General features: G+C 45.7%; 1 protein-coding gene across 3 annotated transcripts in view; it reads right to left on the bottom strand.

The window, feature by feature from the left end:
* The window catches only part of LOC109972549 (blue-sensitive opsin), a 22,969-nt gene extending 11,397 nt beyond the window's left edge, over nt 1-11,572 (bottom strand). For 2 of the 3 annotated variants that reach the window (XM_020621494.1, XM_020621495.1), the window contains exons 1-5: nt 11,514-11,572; nt 11,098-11,161; nt 10,781-10,906; nt 2,046-2,184; nt 939-1,103 (exon numbers count right to left, since the gene is read on the bottom strand). In XM_020621494.1, the coding sequence (XP_020477150.1) occupies nt 939-1,103; nt 2,046-2,184; nt 10,781-10,906; nt 11,098-11,161; nt 11,514-11,564 (545 nt within the window). In that variant the 5' untranslated portion in view covers nt 11,565-11,572. The remainder of the gene's footprint in view (nt 1-938; nt 1,104-2,045; nt 2,185-10,780; nt 10,907-11,097; nt 11,162-11,513) is intronic. The other variant, XM_020621496.1, reaches the window with a different exon arrangement.

The following is an 11,572-nucleotide window of genomic DNA, read 5'->3' as shown; positions in this document are numbered from 1 at the left end:
AATTTGATTGATTGATTGATTATACTGGATGAGACAAACGCCGCAAAACTGAAAGCTGTCCCCTCTGTCAAACGACACAGTTGCAAGACATACAGTATATGCCACATTTCAGGTGATCTTGAAGAACAGTTCATAGAAAAACTCAGATGCATGTTTTTCATTACAAGTGGATGAGGCTACTGACAGCAATAATGACTGTTTATTTCACATGTTTGCTTTGTAAATTCTAAGTCACTGAGTGAGGATTTGTTTTTTTGCAAGTACATCCAAACTAGAGCCTCAGCTGATAAGCTCTTCAAGATTCTTGACGGTTAACTCACAAAGCACAAGTTGAAATGAGAGAACTGTGTGGGCTTTTGCTTGCATTGTGCACAGACCATGGCAGGGAAAAGAAGAGGACTGCAGGCTCTAATCAAGAGGGTTGCGCCAAATGCGCAATCGACAAAATATGCTCATTACTTCTTCTTGTTCTTTGTTTCTTCTTTACCTGTGTTTTATCAGAGTGTGGACTCTCCTGAGGAAGCAGACATAACGTCAGACTGACTCTCTGTTTTGGCTCTTGAAAGAGCCTGTAATGTGTGTGGGATGTTTGGATGTTCCAAGTTCCAAATAACTATTGGCTGTAATAAAACATAACAATTTTCTGGCTTTAAGTTAAAGATTTTGGCAGTTGAGGTGCAATTTTTAGGCCTTTCATTAAGGCTCTGGGATACCACCAGGTGGAGCCTCATACCACCAATGGTACCACAGTTTGGGAATTGCTAGCCTATAGTACATGAAGGATAGCTAAACTAAAGTGAATCACTTTTAACAGGACTCCATTTTGGGTCTCTGGACATACACAACATCAGTTGTGTTTTTAAAGGACTAAAACGTCGTCTGACCCATTTCTAGCTTGGATTCTCTCACAATAAATGACCTTTGCTCAAATAGTTTACCTTTTGCTGCTTGGGTGGCTACCAGTGGCACTCATCAGAGAGCAGAAGATGATGAGGAGGAAGGGGAGGAAGATACATATCAAGAAAGCGGAAAGAATGTAGACCAACATGTCTGAATAGCTGCTCTCCCAGAAAACAGCACACAGCATCTCTGCAGGGTCATACCTGGAAGAAAAAGAAGACATGAAAGAAAGTGGTACTTGTTAGCCCTTAACAGCCTCATGTCCTGGGCTGTTAGTGGTTCATAAGTATTATACTTGTTTAATTCTTTTTTTTCCCCCAGCCTTGTGGTGTTTGTCTATTTGTCTTCAACAACATTCTGGTTTTAAAAAGTTAAAATTGACAACAGGCATACTTATTTTAATCCAAAAGAACATTACAAAACAATGTATATAGGGGTGCAAGTTTTTTTTCTTGAACTTTGCGGAATGCTGGGTTAGGGGGTGGTGCTGTAATTTCCAGTTAGACCTCATGTTGGCACAGTTGTCTCACACAATGATGAATCCTGTTTTTATTAGCTCACTTACAGTCTTATAGAATGTTCTTTCATTTTGGAGGGCCACTGATTACCCATGTGGGATACCATTGAGATGTTCAGTAGGCTTAGTGAGTAGGATTGTGATTATGTAACTGACCTTCCCAATTTGCTGCAAATGGATGGAGTAGGAGCTATTTTATCTAAGAATATGAACAGGTGTTGGTTATTTGACATTAGGGACTGCTCAGTAGGTCATTGGTAATTAGAAAGTCAGCTAGGGCTATAAATTTTGGCTAAATTCAAATTAAATCAAGCTTTATTGTGTGAATGCTGTCACACGTGTGAATACTGTTCAGCAGCATTCACCCTTAAATAAGTTGTCAAATCAAAAAAGAAAAGAAATGACATAAAGACTAATGGTGAAGACCCAATGAGCGTGGTGCAGTGCGATGTGAAATTCACCCACATTTATTTTCAGTGAGACACATTTTCTATTAAATATAAGAACATTGTCACATGTCACTGTCGCCTTGTGTTGACACACCCATATAGAAGTGGCAGAGGCAATGGTGCATGATTTATTCATTCTCAGTGGATCTTCACTGTAACATGATGCACTAACAAAGTACCTGATCCAGCCATAGATGACAGGAATGCTCCCAAACACCAGCCCTGTCATCCAAGAAGCCAAGCATGCTGTCGCCATGACAACAAAGAGAGCACTACCTGTGGATGCCATGCCAATAAGCCGCTGCACGCAGAGGATAGCTGAAAAGGAGCAAAGAAACCCTCAGACTGACTGCATCAACGCACTTATGGTACTCCTGATAGAATACTATTTAATGTGATACTAATACTACATAGTTACCTGGGCTGCTACTGCACAACCAGTGGTGTGCAGTACAACATGTGCTTCCTACTGTAGAGAATTATAGTTCTGAGGGAAATATTGTACTTTTTACTAAACTACATTTACTCAATAGCTATAATAACTACATATTTTCATGTTTTACATTGACCAGCTATATCAATAATCATCGTCATTTTCATAAGCCAGTACATATGGTATAAATACTGTACAAAGACTGCATTTGCCATTCACATAGAAAACTGTCAGGGAGGTGAATGACGCTCCCGTGAAGATAGAGGAGTGAACCCAATTAAAGAGCCAGTAAGCTGAGGCTGTAGAACAGACTTTTAATGTCCTTTTGTGATTTCAGCAGAAACATACAGTCTTGGTGGATCAGGCAGAAGAGTGGTACTTAATACGGTCCAGGGTCGAAGTCTCCGGCAGGGCAGCAGGGAAGGCAAGGCAGAATCACAGGCTGGTTGAACAGGCAGGGTGTCGATCTCAGGTTGGCAGTCAGACAAGAGGGAGCAGGCTGGATCACAGGTTGTTAGAGCAGGAAAGGGTCCGGTACCAGGAAAGCAGTCTGAGGGAAATGCTGGAGAGTCTAGACAAGGCATAGAACAATCTGGCAGCTCCTCACAGTGTGAGGTAGCAGGCCGGTGAAGAAATCTAGGGCGATGTGGGTCCAAGGTCGTGAGGGGATAGGAAGCGAGTGCAGTAGTCCAGAGGGTTTGCTGGATGAGGTCTTGTTCTTGGCACAGTCCTGGCAGGCGTTGACGAATTCTCTGATGTCGTCCCATAGCGTTGGCCACCAGAAATGTCGCTGGACGACATAGCAGGTCCGGGCCACGCCCGGGTGGCAAGAGAACCGGGATGTGTGACACCATTGGAGCACTCGAGATCTGATGAATGCAGGTACAAACAACCGACCTGGGGGGCATATGGACGGGCTGGGGTCATTTGCCTGGGCGGCCAGTACCTCCTGCTCAATGCCGAGTTGTACGGCTCCAAGGCGAGCAGCTTGTGGCAGGATGTAGGCGGATTCTGTGTCTTCTTCCTCTTCCTTGTTGTGCTGTCTGAACAGTGCATCTGCCTTGCCATTCTTATGCCCTGGGCGAAAAGAAAGGGAGAAGTCAAAGCGATCAAAAAAAGAGTGCCCACTTCGCCTGCCTGGGGTTGAGCCTCTTTGCCGTCCGCAGGTACTCCAGGTTTTTGTGGTCGGTCCAGACCAAGAACAGCACTTGAGCCCCCAGCCAGTGTCTCCACTCCTCCAGGGCCAGTTTCACCGCCAGTAGCTCCCTCTCTCCAATGCTGTAATGGCTTTGGGCCGGGGTGAGATGCCTGGATATGTCAGGGTACAAGTCTGGCTCTGGCTCGGTCTCTGCCCCCTGGCTGATAGCTGCTTGCAGACAATGGGTGGCACATTGTGGTGACCATTCGGTTATCTTCCCTGTGGCCCACGAGATCTTGGCACCGTGCCTCACCAGCCAAGGAAAGCCCAAGACTACAGGGTGATGTGGGGACTGCATTACAAGAAAGTCAGTTGTTTCTCTATGATTATCGATAGAGAGGGTTAATGGTGGTGTGTGGCTGGTAACACGTTGCAGGAGCTTGTTGTTAAGAAAATGAATCAGGAGTGGGTTACTCACGGGGTTGCTGGGGATTTTGGTGCTGATGGAGAAACGCTGGATCGATGAACCTGGCGTCAGAACTGGAGTCGATGAAAACAGGGACGGGGATGGTCTTGGTACCATAGGAGAGCTGAGCTGTAAGCATGGGACGGGAGGCATGTGTATTCACTGTTTCGTGGCTCAGCAACGCCATCCCGGTCCTGCTGAGCCTCTGCCTTTTGCTGGACAGAACAACGCCCGATGGCCAGGCCCCCCACAGTATAGGCATAAGTTCAGCCTGAATCTGCGTTCTCTCTCTTCTGGATTTAATCGGGAGCGGCCCAGTTGCATGGGTTCAGGGTTTTCAGTAGCTGTCCAGACGTATTCCTGGGGGGGCATCTGGTGTTGTCCCCGTTCAGATTGTCTTTCTCTGTATCGGCCGTCTATTCTGGTGAACAGATCCATAATGAGCCGCAGGCGTCTGGGCTGGTCGTATGCTGTGAGTGCGTCTTTCAGTCTGTCTGATAACCCTCCATAGAAGGAGTTGATCAAAGCGGGTTCGTTCCATTCTGTACAGGCAGCCGCGGTGCGGAAGTCTATTATGTAATCCACTGCTGTCCGGTTCCCTTGTACCAAGGTGCGTAGAGAGGGAGAAGTGGCTGTAGCATGGCTGGGTGGATCGAAGATCCTTGTTAGTTCCACACCGAACCTGTGAAACGTAGCGCAGCAGTCCAATCGGTTGACCCACTCGGCTGTACCCCACCGGCGTGCTAGGCCCGTCAGTAACAATAGTGTGTAAGCGACCTTCGACCGCTCCGTGGGGAAAGCCGAGGGCTGGGACTCAAACTGTATCTTGCACTGCGTCAAAAAAAACAGCTGTCCCCACTCTCTCCGCCGTACCCCTCCGGGGGTGGGATCCTGTGTTCATGGACACTTGGCATGGTGACTGGATGCTGTACTGAAGCCCCGGCAGTGGTGCCTCGCAGCACGTCCTCATGAGCCAGACCATGTACTATGGTTTGTACCGTCCCCAGCACAGCCTCATGAGCGGCCAGAGCCTGTTCAATGTGCTCCTGCCATTCATGGAGCTCGCTACTGGCTGGGTTCATTTTGGCCAGATTGTACTGTCAGGGAGGTGAGTGATGCTCCCATGAAGATAGAGCAGTGAACCCAATTAAAGACCCAGTAAGCTGAGGCTGTAGAACAGACTTTTAATGTCCTTTTGTGATTTCAGCAGAAACACACAGTCTTGGCGGATCAAGCAGAAGAGTGGTACTTAATATGGTCCAGGGTCACAGTGTGAGGAGCTGCTATATGCTGTGGTGAACAGGTGTGGGTGATTAGTGGCAGGTGAAACCAATGTGCATGATGAGCTGAAGTTACCGGGGTTGTGGATGAGCTGGTGACAGGAAGTATTTTCAGAATAAAAGCAGGGAAAACCGGAAGCCAGCGGGGGAGGATCATGACAGAAAACATTTAATTTGGAAACGATCAGAAATGAGCACTTAAGTTAGTTTATCTGTCTTATATATATAAGTATGTATATCTGTCTTGACTTGATTGTTAACAGGGCATGGTGAACCCTGGTCTAAGGTTTATAGCATCAGCACAATACACTGAATGTATATTTACATATACTATGGTGTATGTCCTAAAAGTATTTGTTTATGACTTTATTATTTATTCCATCTTTACCAGTAATAATATGCCTAATTGAATAATGTTGATAACATCCCACTGCCATTGGTTTGACACCATATGCAACATAATGCACATTCCCTTGCTTGTTGATATGTACATACACATTGACAGCCGCTGTACCAGAGTCAAATTCCCCGTGTGTCCAACACACCTGGCCAATAAAGCTGATTCTGATTCTGAACATGTTATTCACCAAGTAACCACAGCGGGTGCTAATATGTAGTCTCTAAGCGCAAAGCAACATGATATTTGTCGTCAATATGCCCTGCTACCATTTTGTACCATGCAGCCCCATTAGCCATTTTGTCTCAAGGTAACACGACCCAGTGCACCCTTCCTGAAACCAAATGCTTCGCAGTTGTTCTTATTCATTCTGTGTTACAAAAGATTAAGCAGAGTATGATAGATGTTTCATCTCTCTTTTTTATTTACTCCCCAGTTGCATCATGCAACTGTTTCATAGTTTTACACAAACAAGCCTTTAGGACACAGTGTGTGTTGTGTGTATTAGGATGCTAATAATGCAGAGGTGGTAAAACTTTTCTTCTAGCTCTTTTCTTCACTTCAGAGGTCTCTGCAGGGCCTAACGGGGAAAGCTTGCAAGCCCCTATATATCCCGTTGCATGTGTCCCTGCAGGTGTCTCTGCAGGTGTCCCTGAGATAGCAGAGGAGTGGCTGCTGGACCACCCCCTGCTGGAGCCATGCATGATAAGGGGAGAGGCATTACACCATATAGAAAAATCCTATAAGGTTTGCACCCCCATCTGACCAAACACATGCTGCAGCAGTATCTGTAAATGTGTCCCAATCAGGGTGGAGACAAGGATGAAGACACTATGTGTCTATCAGTTACAATGAACCATATATAACAGATAGGGGATCTTATGTGGCATACTAAAACAGTATGAAAACTGCAACGGTAATGTCAACACCCTGTAGAGTCTTCTAACATAGGTGTTAACCAGACAGGCTGTATACTGTATACTGTGTTACCCGCACAAGCCTGACACACAAACCCAGACACATACACACAGATACACACACTAAGCCAGGGGTGGCCCTTTCCAGTCCTCGAGGGCCGCTGTCCTGCTTGTTTTCCAACAATCCCTGCCAGGCCTGCTGCTGATTACCTGGCTCAGGTGTGTTCAGTCAGTCAGAAGCTGGAAGATACCAATTCACTTTATCTTTCCTCACTCCACTTTCATCTAAGATGGTATCTTCCAGCTTCTGACTGGCTGAACACAGGTCAGCCAGGGATAGTTGGAAAACAAGCATGACAGTGGCCCTCGAGGACTGGAATTGGCCACCCCTGCACTAAGTTGATATCTATGGTGCTGGTAGTACAGACCTTGTTGAATAAAGCACCAGAAAGACAAAATACCTGTAAAGTTAGAAATGTTTCAGTCACCAACTATATTTGTGATTATGCTATTGTCTGATTGCTTAATAAACCACATGAAAGACAACTTGAAAGTCTCTTTATTGATTTCCACAACAGAACTTGGCATTAGAAGTGAGATAGGTTGACTGTTTAGCTCTGAGGAACAGTCAGAGATTGGCCAAGGTAACGATTCTTCCCAATGGGTGAGAAGCTGTCTTTCCAGAAAGCCTGGACAGTATTCCTATCACCGAACCATAAGGTAAACAGTCAGATAATACCATACACATGCTGGACAAGAAATTGGTCAGGAACCAATTAACACTAATGAGGAACAAGGAATTGGTCAGGGACCAATAATCTCAATACAGCAGTAATGACTACGGTAATACAGTAGGTCTGGGACCAGCAAGTATATTACAGCAGTAGTTGTAGTAGATACACCATAGTGTTCTTGGGCCATTTGGATTAACTGTCTAATTGGACTGGGTCCACAGTAGAAGGAAACAGACAATCCCTGTGGTTGTTCACACTAGAGGTAATGGGAAAATCACAGAGTAAAGAAAGTAATATTAATGAACCAGGGCCTAGATCTAATATATTACTGTATGGAACAAAACTATTCTGTCAGCAGTGTTCAAATAACAGAATGGGAACACCTTGGGTTCCCAGTTAGACCAACTGAGCGGCTGAGAGGCTGGAGCAGAGAGAGAAATCAGATGCAGCCCATTTTCTAAATCTAACAAAGAAACAGAAGAAAAAATCAACATCTTTTAAAGGTGACTGGAGTGTGTACAACATGTAGAGACAAGAAGCTGAAAGTAGGTAAAGTATGGGAAGTGGCAGGGGCCACGGGCCCCCAGCTTATGTTCCGCCCCTGGCAGGACAGAAATGTGGAGGAGGTGATGAAAAAGCTGCTGGAACCTAGGAAGAATCCAGACAAGTGAAACAGGATCTCGGGAACTTGGCCCGAGACCATAACCCCAACATGGGTGGAAAGACTGATGAAAGGTCTGTTGGTACTAGATTTCCTTAAGATCAGAGATGTGTTCAGAGAACAGACACGAGAGTTCAGAATGACAAGACCAGACTGGGCCCAGTATAGAGACAGAGTGACTATACTGATTAATAAAGTGAAGGAAGGTTTTTCCTATGAAACAGGATATGATCACCATTACTTCCATGCATCACAAAACTGATGAAAGCGTTGCCAGTTTCCTGCAGCACTTTACTGAAGCATTTGATGTTCACAGCAGACATCACCAGTATGGAGAAAATGCATTTTTCTCCATGAGTTGCACCGGAAAGACACTTTCCAGAATCAAATGAAACCTGAACTTAGTGAGGCAGTGAAAAGCAGCTGTCTAAACAAAAAACATGCTGCCTGGCTGACATGCTCCAACACGCAGTACACGCTGGAGATGTCCTTAAATGCAGAATGGAACAAAAGAAGCAAGAGTGGCAAGATAAGCTGGAACAGGCACAACTAACCATGTATACTGCCCTGCCCAAGACCCAGCAGGAGATGGGCATGGATGGGGACTAGGCCGGGGATGAAGTCGTGGAAGACATCCCATTGATTCTGCTTGTTACCGCTGTGGGGGGAAAAGACACCAGGTCAGAAACTGCACCAGCCCTGAGCCAGAGGGGTTTCCCTGATGGGCTGCAGCTCAACCACAACCGCAGGCTGAGTGGGCAGAGGGGACACCAGCTGACCTTCCACCATACATGCAAGCATCCACCTTTAAGATTAGGCTTAAGACTTTCCTTTTTGATAAAGCTTATAGTTAGGGCTGGCTCAGGTGACCCTGAGCCTTCCCTTAGTTATGCTGCTATAGGCCTAGACTGCTGGGGGCCCCTATGATTCTCTGAGTTTCTCTCTCCATGCATCTATATGCCACCATTACACACCATTATTATCATTAACTGTGTCTCCTCTCTCCTGTAGTATGTCCTCTCTCTCTCTCCCTGTACCTTTCTGCAGGTAGCCCTGGCTCTGGGGCTCTTAGTTTCTGATGAGCAATCACCGGCCACATCAACCTGCCAAATGTTTAACTGTTTGTTGTGTCTCGTTGTTTTTCTTTTTCATTCTCTCTCTATCCACTCACCCCCACCCGGTTGAGGCAGAAGGCCGCCCACCAACAGCCGGGGTCTGTTGGAGGTTTCTTCCATTAAAGAGAGTTTTTCCTCCCCACTGTTCCCAAATGCTTGTTGGGTTTTTCCACTATAATAATAATAATAGTGAGGTCTAGACCTTATTTTGTAAAGTTTGCTGAGATGCCTTTGGTTGTGATTTGGCACTATACAAATAAAACTGAACTGAACTGAATAGCAGCATTTTAGGAGCTACATTTAAGACATGTCCCCTCTCCAAGATACTGTATGTCACCACCCTGATTCTAAATCTCTGGGTTCCTCCACATCCACATTTCTCTGCTATTCTCAGCTGGTCCATGCATTTGGTCTCCTTCATCACTTCACCTCACCCCCCTCATCCCTCCATCCTGAGCCTGCTTTCTCATTCCTTTTGCCAGGTTTGCTCGTCGCCACCTGCCTCTCTTGCTCTCCTCTCCCTCTCCCTCTCCACTGACATACTCCCGAGCGGAGCTCGCATCTGATGTGCATCAGATGATTACAGGGCTGAGTACTTAGGAGCCAGTCAGACATGCAAACACTGCCAGTTCGTTGTTCAACCCCTACAATGATTGGCCACGAAAGAAATTACAATCTTCTGTTCTACTGGTATCTACGATGTTTGCCATTCAAAGTAAGACTGTTTCAAGTTTTTCTGTACATCAATCTACTGTGCATCTTCCCATGTAGTCCCAGTCTGTCTCTTGTCTCCTGGGCTACGCCTCTGCTGCCTCTACTAGCTCAAGCCACGCCCACAGCACTCAGCTACGCTACCTCTGTAGCAGCTCACCTGCATCGGCACCATCCAGTCTGGGTCAACCCTCCGCTGTCCGCTCCAGCTCAGCCTCAGCCACTGCTGAACTACTCCATTCTTCAGCAGCTTCTCACCTGTACTGACACCATTCAATCTGGGTTTCTCCTCAGCTGTAATTGCCACACTGAGCCTCTGCCATAGCCCTCATCTATGCTACTCTTAGCAATTACCCACCTGTGTCCAGGCTCCCTTTCTCTCCGGCCACACCTCAACTACAACTCCCAGTCTAACCCAGCTACAGTTCCTGGCGATCTCATCATCCACTGTCCTTGACCATCCACCAGAGCTCATCGTAACAAGACCCCTACTCTTTGTGAGTCTAACAGCCATTCAACCCTTACTCATTCTCCCTCTTTCCTGTGCTCTCCCAAGAACTAGAGTTTGGCCGTCTGTCTCCACTGCCTGAGTCACCACCAGCATGAGTAATTGGGCCTCCATCCACTCTCTTTAGCCTTCTGCCTCTATCGGCCCGGGTTGAAGCAAGCATCTCATCTTCCCATAATCCATCTGTTGCTAACCTGAACTTCAATAAACCACTGTTAACCTGAGTTTGCTCTCTGGGCCCAGAGAGTAACCAGCCTTAACACCTTTATCCTCAACCCCCTCTATATCCCACTTCTCTGTCTCTGCATCCTTGAGAACATTTAGTGCTTCCACAGGAACTTGATGTTCTAATAAACAATTTTACATCCACAGTAGCATGCTCTTTGTTACTGAAACTACAGATTAAAACTAAGTCATGAAAAAAATAATTCAACATAAAGTTGGTACAACAGATCTTGGATGTAAGCCTTCATTTAGGGCAGTTACTTTTGCTTCCACTGTCTAGAAAAAATGATGAAGTGGTCCATATTAATGTGTGTAGAGCTGTGCAGTACCTATGCTCCCAATGGAGGAGGTGATGAAGGCAAATTTCAGCAGGCTGACGATCTCACACCATGGTGACCTCTGACCTTCTGTTAACATGGCCAACAGGGAGCCAGAAATTATGAGGAGGGAGCAGCCTTCACAACAGAGTGATTCATTATCAAATATGATGTCTTCCATCTCAGTATGTCAGCATAATTGGATGAATGTGTTATAATGTTAAAATCAAATGAAATTATGTTTGGTTGAGAGATAGTGAGATACATCAAGAAATCCAAAAATTTAAATATGTAATTCTGGAAATGCACCGGTGTCGGTGCCACTGTACCTAAATCTGACAAGGTGAGACTGATGAAAGGAAGCCAGTAGTGACAGCAGAACTGACCCCTGCACTGAAAATGAAAAATATAAGAAAAAAATATGTTGAGATCATACAAACAATAGTGATCACCCAAAACAGTCAACTTCAAATATAGTCCTTTATGGTGGCTGTGCTTATAGACAACTAACATGAATAACATCCATCCATTATCTATACTGCTTATCCTGAAGAGGGTTGTTGCAGGGGGACTGGAGCTAATCCCAACTGACAATGGTTGAAAGGCAGGGTACAGCCTGGACAGGTCACCAGTCTATCATAGGGCTGGCACTTGGAGACATTCAACCACACACACCCACACTCACTCATGCGACCAATGTGAATAATATTTCAAACAAAAATAAAGAAGAGTAACACCACCATACCATGACTTTGACCAGAAGAACAAGACAGTTTCCCACAACTCCCATGACCATCTCCCAGC

The sequence above is a fragment of the Monopterus albus genome, unplaced genomic scaffold (assembly GCF_001952655.1).
Source record: "Monopterus albus unplaced genomic scaffold, M_albus_1.0 scaffold260.1, whole genome shotgun sequence".
NCBI lineage: Eukaryota > Metazoa > Chordata > Actinopteri > Synbranchiformes > Synbranchidae > Monopterus > Monopterus albus.
The sequence above is the reverse complement of the archived record's forward strand: the minus strand, read 5'-3'. Positions and strand labels throughout refer to the sequence as shown.